Raw genomic sequence first — 13,769 nt, 5'->3', positions numbered from 1 at the left:
ACATTTTAACTTGGTTATTGTTTTTCTTTTTTGTACTATATAGCTCTTGCACCCTGCACTTTATTAATGAATATTTGATGACTGTAGAGCTAGCCAGCCGCTTTGCATAAACTAGTCTGTAAGATTATGAATAAGACATTTAGATCCGCCTTATTTCTGCATTATTTTCACAGTCTTGATGAATTTTAACATGTGATATTGTATGTGTATCCATTTTTTGTTCTTTTCTTGGATTTTTTTATATCCGAATAAAGATATTTTGATGATGATGATGTATGTAGGACTGCTGCCCAGATTGTACCATGAAAAGTAAATAAAATGTGTTGAAGAAAAAAAAAAATACAACTAGGAAAAAAATGATTTGTTTAACTACTGTGAAATGTTAGGTACCACTTCTTCAAAGCATCATTTAGTAATGTGTGTTGATGCATGCTTGTATTTTCAAAATATATTCGTAATGGAAAATCAGTGTAACCAGTTTCAAAAAAATTATAAGAAAAGGAAAATTAACAAGCATTGGCGAAACCAATAGGTTCAACATTGGTGGTCAGCTTTTTCGTTTTGTCAATGAGTGTCTTGTTTTGACATTGTTTTTGTACAACTTTATAGTTGTGGGAGCTGCCAGGCCCTCATCAATATAACAAACATTGGCAAAAGCAAATATATTTTTGTTCTCAAAAACCACACAGTGCCACATTAGTTCTTGGCACCGAACAAAAACTACTTTGCGAGCCAATATGCTTCTTGTAAAAGAGCAGAATGTGGTCACTCACGGTGAAGCTAGCCGGCAGACAAAAAGAATTTTAATAAAATACAAAAGGTCTTAGTTAACACCAGACATATATAGGGCCCCAATTCTTAAAAAAGTCACAAAAGTGCACCCAATGTATATGTCCTTATTAGTGGAGATGTATGGCCATTTGCTCATGCAAAATCTGTTGAGCAGTAACAAGTTCACTTTCACACAAACCACTTTTTTCCCCAACCCTGGAAAAAGTTTTACTCCTGCCCTTGTCAGAAGTAAACTTCCAACCTTTCCCTGTATGGGAAAATATTAGAGACAACCTGATGAAAACCCATAAAATATGCAAGTTAATAGGTTTGCACAGACTCAAAAGGTCCTTCCAGCCATGGGGAACTATCGATACCTCCAGAGAATTTCTTGTATTCTAACCCTGCTATGGTATGAGCTCTAGCATAATCAGAGAGGCTATTATCAGAGCTTTTATATAATGAGATTGCTGCCATAATTTGTCACCACAGTACATGTCACCAAAGGGACAAGTGGATTTGTTACATGACAAGTTGGTTTATGAAGCAACCTATTCTATGGACAAATAGTTATTTTATTAAATTCCTTACCCCAGTATATGGCTATCATCTGCATACGACCAGACTTCAAAGCCAAATGATCTTATTAGCACTGAGATGGGAGCAATATAAATGTTACTTAATGTTTTGCTCAACCAGGAGCCCTAAGATACTCAGCAATTAATGGATGTCTCTAAGTGCTGGGAGACAAACTCGGTTTATGAAAAGACAAATGATAAGGCTAAGGTGTGAGATCAAGTAAGAATAAGGCAGCATGTGCGCTTGGCCAAATAGGACTAAGATCAACTGACAGTGCAAGAATGGCCGATTCTGTGCCATGAGAAATCCTGTAGCCCGAATGGAGTATTGAAGAAGGTAGTTGGTTTCACGACAGCAGGAGAGATCTTTCTCCAAGATCTTAGAGGGAAATGTCCAAAAGTTATTGAGAACGCTTGGATCAGCAGAAGACTTATTTAAAAGAGGTAGGACCATGGCAGGCTTTCAACTGGGAGGGGCATCAGTAAATGATAAAGAAGGGTTACATCCATTGGTTAGGACTGAAGATAGTAAGTCTGTGGTCAAGGTTAAAATTTGGCAAGTGAACAGATCCAGTGGATAGCCAGGTTTAATATAAGACATGTGATGTAACTGTCTCAAATGGTAGCAGAGGAAAAAATGGAGGGCAAGGAGCTCGACTTAGAGGTAGAAGGGCAATGCATAATCTCAAGTGAGTATAGTGATAGTTGCTCCTTGATATTTGCCTGAATCTTGGCTATTTTGTCCTGTAAAAAAGATAGATGTAGTGGTACAGCGTTCTTGTGAAGGGAAAAAAGCAGTATTACATGATTCTGAGGTGAGGAAAATTGACTACTGAAAACATCTCTGTGGCTAAGTTACTAACTCCATCAATGTAAAAGGCATACATGGAGGCCTAAGTCTAGTGAATCAATGTCTGTTTTTTACAGCGATCCTATATTTGTCCTTAATTACAGGGCTAGGGTTTTTTCTCCAGGCCCTCTCAATGGCTTTAAGTTATTTTTGACATGATCATGGATATGTTGAGACTATTGGGTCGCAAGAAATGGTGCACACAGAATAGAATAAATAGATCAATGTACGTTAAAGACTGAAGTGAGATTTTTTTAATTTTAAAGCATTTGAGAGAATGCATAGAATGTCACTGAACAAACACTTAATACTTCTTTATACAATCTCAGATCGCCCCCATCTGTTTCCTGTCTTCCCTATAGCACACCACAGGTCTGCAAATGCACTGACCAGCATGAGTTTGCGGTTAGTATTCTCAGCATGGTTATCATGTAGCTTGCAGGTCACACAGTAGCTTTATCCTCACTTGCATAAACAAGCACACAACCACTTCAGGAGCAAGCACTTCCAATTACATAAAAGCTCTGGTGAATGACAGAACTCCTGTGCAAAAAAATATCAGCCAGAGCAGACCAGTGCCTCCCAACTGTCAAACCAGCTGAAGCAGTATACTTTAGTGATGCACCTGTTATTCTGTGAGTTTTTTGATAATATACTGAGGTCCAACATCTGGGTAAGAGGGATTCAGGCAGATTGGGATGGATTTCAGACTGAAATTAGTGGATGTCAAAAGTACCTGGGCATTAGTGTTTTGATACGATTAGTTATGCGCTTAGACATTAAAACATTTTGTGACTGTTCAGAATAGGTGTCAAAATCTGTATTGATGTCTACTTCTTATTGTGGGTAGGTGTCTGCTCTAGGGGCATTCAGAGAGTACTCCTGCTGCATAACATAGTTACTACCATCAGCTTGCGATTCCAGTCTGTTCCAATTACCAAATCATCCAGGTATTGTGACTATCATGAGGTTACAGCTGTAGGTATGTGTAGGGAATTGTTTCAATTTCTCATTTTACAACTTTTCATGCGGAGGGTCCTTGAACGGACTAACGTCTCCCTTAATTCTTATACCTGATAGTACTCCAGGTGAAGGTACTGAAGCTTGATGGAAATACTTTCTTTGCTTGTAGCTCCTTGGAATCGTATGCAACTCATTGAGGCAATATGGAGATAATTAGCAAACATCTACCTTGAACTTTATACCTTCCATTTGTTCATGTTACACACTACTTTGTTGCAGTTATAACACTGTGCTTAAACTTTCAATAAACACAAACTGAAAATTCCTGATTGCTTGTGACGTCCTTGAGAAAGAAGTCTCACTACCACTGGTAAGGTGCCTTTTGCCCAAACCTTAGAAGTGCTGGCTGGGATCCTATATTTTAATATAGATGTACAAATAATCAGGCCCCAAACTGAATAATGCACAATAGATTGAGGTGTTATACGGTTCCGTGTACAAGAAATGTTACTGGTGTTCATCTGAGTATATAAGTGATTATACTGGTGTATGTTAAACGTAATAATTTAAACAAACCAGAGCACCAACTGTAGCCAACTATCTCTGCATTAAAATGTGGCCTCGAAGGCTGGGCAGAGCATAAACTAGTTTGCTTTGTCAGTCAAATTAATCACATCTTGAAGACCCAGAACCCAGTAGTAAGGCCAATTATTAACTTTAGGAAACATTTCTTGATAACCATTGGCCAAACAACTCCAATGGCAAGTTAGTAAATGCACCTGTTAGACTTTGTAACTTCTAACATTTATTTTAATTAACTAAGTACCATTTTCAGCTGAACAAACACAAAAATATGAAAAAGTGTAGCAATACAAATAAAATTCTTTAAAGAACTGCATTTTTCCTGAAAATGCAATGCGTGCTTACATGAATAACGAATCTGATAAAGATTACTTTGTAAGGATTTAAACATGGTATCGTAGCATTATAATTATTCTCAACATACCGCCTTGAATTCCACCTGACACCTCCGCATTCCTTCCTCTAATCCTCCCCCGCCCCACATATGACGTAGCAATTGTGGAGGTCGCTCTTTCCCCTACCTAGCAGCAAAGACATGGAACGAGCTATCCTTTCATCTACAGACAACCCCCATCTCTTTCAAAGTTCTGAAAGTCCCTGAAGACCTGGCTAATCAACTGGACGCTGCTAGCGCCTGGCTACCCTCATGGGTGACAAGAAGCACTCTACAAATCTTCTGATTGACTGACTGACTGAGCATAGGAGTGCTTTTCCTGTGAAACAAACTTTTAGATCAAACATTCTTTATAACTGCCTTCTGGTTAAAAGATTCAGTGTGCCCCCTCAAAGAGCCTAAAGTGTACGGAAACAAATGATGAATGGAATGCTGAATGAATCATACATTTACCCCCCCCCCCGTCAGGCGGTTTCTGGATTACACCCATTGATCTTTTGCTCACCATGCCACCCCAGTTGAGACTCAGCCATATGCAAATCAGTCATGACACTGTTCCTCATGGGAACAGTCCAGCCCGAACTGCCAAGCCAGGTCCTCCCAAGACCGGAACAAGCATCCTGTGACTGTTTGATTAATTCAGCATTCCGTCCATCATCTCTTCTTTTTGCATTTGTCACCGTAAGTGGGAAGGGTTTTCCAAGAGATGGGTCCCGTGCTTACGACGCCACCAGATTAAAGTTAACCTGGCTGATTAGGGGTGTTACCCAAAACCGATCCCAGGATGCTGGTTTCTGGTCCAGGGAAAACCAGCCCTGGCAGTTCGAGCTGGACTGTTCCCATGGGGGAACAGGGTCAAGACTGATTTGCATATGACTGGAATGGTGTGGCGTGCAAAAAATATGATGGATTTAACCCAGATCTGTGACTGGGGGAGAATGTTTCATTAATTCAGCATTCCGTCCATCATCTGTTCTTTTTGCATCCATCAAATAGACTAACAGTTCACATAAAACAATATAGCTGATAACTTGCCAATAGAATGTATGAAATCCTGAATAATCACTAAAGAAGAAAAAAACACTCACGCACTATATACAGCAATATGCCTTTAAGAATCTTATTGAATAATTGGCTCGACTTGACTACATAACCACGGGGTAACTTTATCTGGCTCTCGTCGCAGAATGAGGCAGGCTGGTTCGTTCATAAATTCACAACTAAGCAGAGGCAAGCCCTAAACTTAGGAGAAACATTTTATAAACACCACCACCAACCAATTCCAAAGGCACCAACAGAAGTGAGTGCAAAACAATGTTAGCAATCCCTAGTTTTACATCCTTTCAAGCAAGAGCAGTTGTTCGATTTTGTATTCACATAAAGAGTGCATAAACAAGGCCCCAAAGTTCAAGTCAAAATACGATCAATGATGACTGCCACAGCAAGATTTCAATAACCTCCTCCATCAGGAAAAGCCAACTAAACGTGCATGGTTGTAGGATTCCGGCCAATATTGACTTGTGTTCAAACAGAGCCAGCTGGGAACTTCATGTCAAAGTCAGAATTCAGCAATAAGGCATACAAAAGCTCAGTCTGTCTCGCTTTACACTGTATGTCCGGTGAGAATGCCAACTGCCAAAATCAGGCTGCATCCACACAGACCGTGTGTTTGGATCTGATGGAGCAGCATCTCCCATGTGTACCGAGGATACTAAGACCGGGTGCGTGAAGAGTAAAGGCCGTGTCCTGCAGGTGTTGTTTCCAATGATTTACTTGCGTTCCTCTGGGAGCATGGGATGCACACATCGGCGCCTGTCAAAGGGTACTCGCCTTCTAAAGCCCATGCCTTTATACTCCCACCCCCTGAATTCCAACCAGGATTGGTTGGGCTCCCTACTCCGCTGCATCGCTCAAAGAGCCCGTGTTGAAGAATGACAGCAAAGATGTTCGTGCAGCTGCAGGGCTTGTCGGGCACACCAGACCGACTGCAGGGCATCACTGCCTCTCCTACCAGGCCGCTGCAGGAAGAAGATACTTCTCATAAGAGCTCCACCCACTGTCCGGGTCAGGAATCACAGAGGAAGGTGAGCTGTCAAAAAACTACCCATTGCGCTTGCTCCCTTCTCGAGTCCTGTGGAAGCTACAACCCTTGTGGGATTAGGTGCACTGACACTGGGCACAGATCGAGTTAGTAGGAATAGGAGGATAACAGGGCCTTGCACTTACCCTCGTTTAACACTTCAACCAAGTCGGTGCAGCTCTCACACATTGTTGCGCTTAACGGTATTCCACGGCCGGTGACGTCCCGGCTTTAAGGGTGAGAGGGGGGCGGACACCGCCTAGAGCCCGGTACCGCTGCCACAGGAGTCCAGTCACTCAAGCTTCACCAATCGTTTCCGCCATCTTTGATGCGAAAGAATCGGGCTGCATTCGGCTCTTTCCGTGGCTCCCCGGCACCGACAAATGGCCCCGAGGTCACACGCGCCTGTCGCCACCGCCGGCATCTAACGTCATGACGCACGCACAGCGGCGAAGGCGGAAGAGGAAATTGAAAAGGTCGGGGAGCTGGTGTTTTTGGGTGTGTGTTTTAGCCGTACTGTGTCCGATCCCCGTATGAGAATTGAATCCCGTATGAGAATTGAATTGCATGAAATCGTATGCTGTTTTCTCTTTGTTCTTTCAATAGTTAAGACGTTTGAAATGAAAAAAAGATCGTTTAAGGTTATTACTCGAATTGTCGTATACTAGTGTAGTCTCGTTGCGTTTACTTAGTATTACTATTGGCTTATGTATTTAGTATATGAAACTTCTTGCATTAACGCGCTGCTCTCACAACCAGGTGGAAATGCTAGACATACGCGGTCGGATTATTGATTGTAGTACGATAATTTGTTTTACTGGACCAAAGTCATCAAACCCAGTGACGAAGAGGTGCATTATTTCAGTTAGGACTTACCGACGTAAAGGAAACTAGAATTCCCCTCCCTACGGTTGATGTCAGTTAAATAGTATTACGTTCTGGCCCCAAACTAGAAACGCTAGCAGTTAGAACCATAATTCCCTTGGTTCATTTGAACAATTCCGGGCATTTTATCAATACCTTCTGCGTATTTCCTGTCTCAGTGAAACGCACACTTTTATGTCATCAGCGCGTTTCCACTCGCAGTGACACGCACACTTTCTTCAATCATATCAGTGCGTATTCTTAACGCTTCTGTTCAATATGTGTGCCTTAAACTCATTGAATCTCTCCCAGCCACAAGCCTTTCTTCCACTCAAAGGTGAACCATGCATGCCATGGCAAGAGTGGAAGGAATATTTCTGCAACTACATCGAAACGGTTGAAGAGGAGGATTTCACTCCTGTAATGAAAAAGAAAGTTCAGTTCGTAAACTTTATTCGGGTAACTTAAAAGCACATCATAACAAAAAATAAATAGCAAAATGGAGGATTGACAGTACACGATAATCAAACATTTCTAATAATATAACTATAGCATTTGATAAGTTTGATGACAAATTAAACAAGCATTTGCAATGCAATAGGTCTCACAGTTGTTAAAAGTTTGAGCTATTGGCACTGTAAATGGCAATGCATTTTATTTATGTGTGGGTTTTTAAAACATAAATAAAAGGCATTGTCATTTACAATGCCAATAGCTCAAACTCGTATAAATGCGAGACCTATTGCATTGCAAATGCTTGTTTTTTATTGGACCCAGGCATTTAAATGAGTTAAAGTTTTCAGAAGTGCTTTTAGTATTCTGTCCCATTTTAGTGGTTTAAGCCTAAAAATTTTAGCTGCAGGAATTGCCTTAGCCTGGATATGTACATATGTATGTTTTATTAATGTATTTATTTGTCAAACAGCTGTAGGCTAAGCGTTTGGTATAAACATGCATAAATCTATGTAAATGCATGTAGTTTATTTCTTGTTCAGTGTAAAACTGAGCTTTAAGTAGATTCCTAACACCCACATTTATGTTTTACCTTTGCTTTTCCCTTCCCTGCAATAAAGACCGCTCCTAAACCGTGTTATTGTTAAGAGTGTAATATACAAAAGCACCACTATTTCATGCATGTATCTTTTTGTATGGGAGAGTAACTTTGAAATACACAGCACCCTCATCTTTTTCGTACGGAGAAGGCAACTTCGCAACCTCGCAGCACACTGTAGTTAGCCTGCCTGCAACTTGCAATGCTGGCTTCAATGTAGCATGGAGGCAAGGTGCGGTTTAAAAACATGATAGGTCCAGGGCGAAACGGCCGATGTTTATGCGCACAATAAATCACAGCGAACAACAAACAACAAGCGCGCACTGAAGTTGACGAGGAGGGAGTGGGAGGGGGAGTGGGGGCGGGCACAGTGGTGCGGGACATCAAAGGGGCCGCGAAAGTGAAAGGAAACCAGTGCTTTCAGGCTGCCAAATGGTGCGCGCGCCCGGGGCACATGCACTGTATTTGGAGGCCTGAAAGCACTCGTTTGCACTTCCAAAACTCGCTTACTATAAGTCTCGCCAGAGCAGCGCTAAAGCGCTGTCTCAGGCGAGACCTAAAAAGAACATCATTGGTAATAAATGAATAATTTGCTGTTCATAAAACATTATATAAGCTAGCAATTACACCGAGATAGTCAATCGGGTAAAAGCTCAGGGATCAGCCATAGTCTTACGTGCTCTGGTGGCAATTCTCAAAAAGGTGCTTATGCGAAGGATCAGCTCTTCATCAGCCAGGGAAACTAAGCATGTGTAAGCATTATCCAAACTAATAGGTCTTCTCTTTTTGAAAAATGGATTCAAAAACCACTTAGTATATTTTGTGTAATACTTACAAAAAAATAAAAAAATGTAAAATTGATTGGCCACTTACCCCGTCACAAGGGCATGGTACATGATCAAGATTATGGTGATAGCCGAGAGGAAAACACAATGCAAATCTGACAGTTCCTGCTCTAAGGCGGAATAATAGACTCCTTTCCCAGTAGCTCATGTGTAGGGTGAGATATATAGGTAGAGAATGATAATGCTGTTCTATTGACATGTAACTAAGAACAGAAGATTTCTTGGATTCCAGGCCAATCCTTTCTGTGTTATATAAAAATGAAAGGGCATCTCTAAGCTCCTTTTTTGGCACGGTGTCAGCTATATTTGGATTTTGGAAGATACTTTCTTTATTAACACTACACAGGCTTTGATATACTCCCCTCAGCTAAGGAATTTCCATCCCTTTCTCACACATAAGGCAGTCATTAATAATCTCTCTAGTGAGGGAGGCAGCCTGGTTCTTCCATACCGATAGCCAAAAAAGGGCAGGACGGGCGCATATAAAATCCGATATAAAATTAAGATTGAGTTCTCTGTGGCAAATGTATTGTGGGGTAGAGATTGGTTTCCTGCAGAATCTATTTTCTTCCTGTTGGATGCAGGAACAATTTGCAATGCCCCAAATCTCAGCCCCGTAGGTGGTCACAGGGACGCACTGTAATTTAAAAATGTTTAAAATGGCCGGTATAGCACCAGTGGTCTTTGGACGGGGAAGACTAAGGATTGAGTTGGTGGCCTTTGAGAAACTTGCTCCTGGAGTGAGCAAGATGCTCAGTCCAGGAGCCGTTCGCAGCAAAGACCAAACCAAGATAGGGAAATGTGCGTGTACTTGTCAATTTCTGTCTACCCACTACAATAGAACTTAACTGTCGCTTCCCAGGATATTAAAATTGACACATCGGTCCAAGCTTTCCATGTACTCAACAAAAGTCCAAACTAAATTACGCAGGGAGTTCGGCCTATAAGGACCGCTTCATCTGCGTATAATAGCACGGGGAGAGTTTTACCATTAATCATGGGGACGTCATGGGTTGAGGTTTTAAGCAGGTTGTTCAGCCCATTAATGTAAATAATAAAAAGGAGGGGGTCCAAGACACAACCCTGTCTGACCCCCCCCTTCCTACCTTGATGGCCCCAGAGAACTCGCCACCCATGCCGATCCGCATCTGCGCCTGAAGGTCTTTATAGAGGTATGCTAGGAAATGTACCAGAGGTTCGTCCAAGCCATATGCCAAATTAATTGCCCAGAGCTTCGACCTATTAACAAGGTCGAACGCTGAGGACAAGTCCATAAATGCCATATGGACCAGGGACTTCCGTGCAATGGTGTATTTCCCAACAACCAAATTGAGATTGAGACATTGTTTGTTGGTACCCACCTTGCTACGGAAGCCTAGCTGACAGTGCTCTAAGATACTATTTTCCTCTGTCCAGGTTAAGATTTTATTGTACAGGACTCTTCTCAATATTTTTAAGGTATTGTCAATTAGTGAGATCGGCCTATAGTTACTAGGCTGTGACCGATCTGCTTTTTTAAAAATTGGGACTATAATACTCTTGGCCCATGTGTCTGGTAACACAGTGTGAGTTAAGCTATTAAAGGCATTTAAGAGTAGTGGGGCCCAGAAATCTGGTTTCCATTTTATTAGATCAATTGGTAACCCATCTGGGCCAGGTGCTTTGTTCCCAATGCCTCTTCTACTTCAAAAATAGTTAACTCAACGGTAGTAAAGGGGCCATAATCGGATTGGTCAAGCTCTGGTTGCGGGGTAGCATAGATTTTTGAGAAATGATTTTCCCAGGTCTCGCTTGAAATATTGCAACTAATGGGAGTTAATAACTGACCCATCGATCGAAGCTCCCTTACTGCGGGCCAAAAATGTTAGCCTTTTTTGTGCTTGCTGCCTGGGATAAAGTTTCCCAGCGTTCATTTAAGAGGATTCCCTTCCTTTTCTGGATTGCTATGTTATATTCCCTCCTTGCCGATTGTACGTCTGTGGCACAGCTCGGGTTAAGTGACAGTGCCCTACGAAGATTCCTATTGGCCAATGTGCACTCGCGGTCGAACCATCTAGGATTGTTTCCTGCCAAAGAGGCAGGTTTCGACAGGAGTGTTTTAATAGCTAGGCACAGTTTAGAGAAATCCTGAACTACCTCAATGTGTGCAGTCTGTAGTGACAAGCAGGAATTAATAAGGTGCATATTGCCTCTAACTAACGTTTTAAAAAGTTTGCCACTGTCAACGCCCTTCCAAACTAATCTCAAATTATCAGTTGAGGGCATGAGATTTTTTGCCCCGCATTCGAAGGAAAACGCAGGCCTGGATGCAGAGCTCAACACTATTTTAATGGGGTTATGATCCCCATAATCCGTTGCAATTACTTCAGTGGCCAATAATTGATCTTCAAGGCAGGGAGAAATAAAAATAAAATCAATGGTTGTCGAGCCACCCCTTCCCCTAAATGTTGGTAATTTTTTATTAGTGGTATTAGGGCTGCTCACCAAATCCATAACGTTAGTCAGGTTGTTTGTTTTTAAAATCAATGGTAACTCTACTCCCCTACGAGACGAGGGCCCAGGATTACTTATTCCTTCGCCATGCGCCACGCCATTGATTGTAGCATTAAAATCTCCTCCCAAGAGAATCCCAGTAGATCCCTCCACGTTTCGCTGACTAAGTTAGAAATTAAATCAAAAAGCCCAATGAAGTTCCTGTTAGGAACGGAATAAAAATCATTGTTGTAAAAATTGACCAAATATAAACAGATCCTTCTTTTAAAAAGAACAACTTGATAATTTCTACTATTTGTTGAAAGAACCTTAAAACTGCCTCCAGCAGCCACGTTAATCCCAATAAATAGCCCCCTGATGGTCTTCCCAATTTAGGGCTGGGGGCTACTACACTAAAACAATGAAACCCTTCGATATAAAGATCATCAGTGGCCCAGGTCTCCTGTAACATGACTACATCTTGTTCCTTTACAATGCGCAACCAATCTTGGTCTCCGAGCCTGGATTGAAGGCCCGCCACGTTCCAGCTTAGGACACACAGGTTAGCTCCCATATTTACCATAGTTGGAACTGATTCATCATTAGAGAGTGGGAGTGCGATGTCTAAATGATCCTCCACGTGGACCTGTAAATTATTCAACAAAGGTGGTTGTCAATCCTGTGCGTCCAAATTGGAAAGTGCATGGAACCTATTGGCTGCCAAGGGTATTACGTGAGCATCCCTAAACAATATAACTGGTGGTTTATAGAAATAACCTAAGGGGAGTGCGCAAATGTCTGTATTTTGTGAAAAAGATTACTCTTGAGTGCTAAGTAAATGCCGGACTATGTGTGGTCTACGAAAATTAAGGACAATGCAGTCACCATTGATGTTCTTATCTGAGTGGCCAACCCACCCTACTCTCCTGGCCATGATAATTTCATTCATTGAAGAGGGGTGGAAACCTTTATGTTTACGTAGCCAATCTGCAGATTTATTGCGGAGGTCTAACCAGGATTCCCTCTGTCCCTCGGCAAGGTTAGGAACGCCAGCCAGTACTAACACATAAGGACTAGAGGACGGTGGCAGGCTCAGCACATCTGTGTTAGGACTTAAATGGACTTAAATGTGAATCCCTAAGGTGGTCTGCAACAACATTGTTTGGGTCAGCCACAATAGTTCCCTGCTGAGGCAGGTTACAATTAACACTACCTGGTGTCACATTGAGATCGCCTGGATTACATGTTTGAGATGTGCCCAAGCTTTCCCTCTGCGCGACAATAGGATTTGACACAGGCAAGTTGTTTTGATTACAACTGGAAATACTGGGATTGTCTAAGGGGGTAACCTGGGGGGGGGAAACAACACCCATCAATTGCGTTACAGGCCCATGTTTGTTGACCACTGATGATATAGTATTCCCTCGTCCAACTTAATCAAGAACTTTGTTCAACCTCCCACTGCTTAAGTTGTCCACAATACAGTCCAATTGCTTAAATTTCCCCCACAGCAATTCAACATTTTTGTCAATCACATCCTTGAGGGTAACCAACATAGTCTCAAGAGCTTCCGTTGCGAACCCTGTTTGTGTGGCTCCCCCCCGCAACACCTATGTTGACCTCATTGCACATAAGTTCAAAAGTAATGCTATCAGATCCACAAGAAGGAACTTGACAGCATTGGAGGAGGAGCCCACTTGCAAGATGGCGTCTGCGCTGGACGTGGGAGCGAGGAGCTCCGGAGCTGTTCCCCCATCCAACGGGATCACGGCCGAGGGGGGGCGTTGAGCTCTGTGCTGAGGAAAGCGGGTGACGAGAAGAGTTAAACTGCGTATGCGGATTTGAGCAAGGAACCAGCATTACGCGAGGAGAGATTAAAACTCTATCAGGGGTTATCTATACGGCGTTCTGCCGGCTCAGTGGATTGGCGGTCGGAGGTCTGGCGGTCTGGTGGGACTGCTGAGGCTGAAGGTGAAGGTGTGCGCGTCAGCTGTGACTCTGGCTGTTTTGAGTAAGGTCGCGAGTCTACGGGCAGGAGAAACTCGAGCTGCCGGAGTAGAGCAGAAAAAACTCCCGGTAAGAATGGATAAAAGTGGACAAGTCGTTTTATAGACGGCAAGATCTGCAATCAATAACGTGTTCCCTCTGCTGCGCTTGACAGCAGCTGAGCGCGTCAGCAGTCAGTGACAGGACCAGAGGCGAGCATACACCGAGTCAGAAGGAGGCAGGACCGAAGGTCCAAAGAGACAGAAGCTATCAGAGAGACAGCAGGGCCTTTGGGTTAAGAGGAACTACCACTATCAGAAGCCATGGCCCAGA

The 13,769-nt window shown here is 42.6% G+C and overlaps 1 protein-coding gene across 1 annotated transcript in view; it reads right to left on the bottom strand.

The window, feature by feature from the left end:
• Positions 1-6,644, bottom strand: part of USP34 (ubiquitin specific peptidase 34) — a 2,509,780-nt gene extending 2,503,136 nt beyond the window's left edge. Inside the window, exon 1 of the mRNA XM_085612349.1 lies at positions 6,365-6,644. Coding sequence (XP_085468475.1) covers positions 6,365-6,407 — 43 coding nt within the window. The 5' untranslated portion in view covers positions 6,408-6,644. The remainder of the gene's footprint in view (positions 1-6,364) is intronic.
• Between the last annotated feature and the right edge of the window lie 7,125 nt (positions 6,645-13,769).

The sequence above is a fragment of the Triturus cristatus genome, chromosome 6 (assembly GCF_964204655.1).
Source record: "Triturus cristatus chromosome 6, aTriCri1.1, whole genome shotgun sequence".
NCBI classification, from domain to species: Eukaryota; Metazoa; Chordata; class Amphibia; order Caudata; family Salamandridae; genus Triturus; species Triturus cristatus.
The sequence above is the reverse complement of the archived record's forward strand: the minus strand, read 5'-3'. Positions and strand labels throughout refer to the sequence as shown.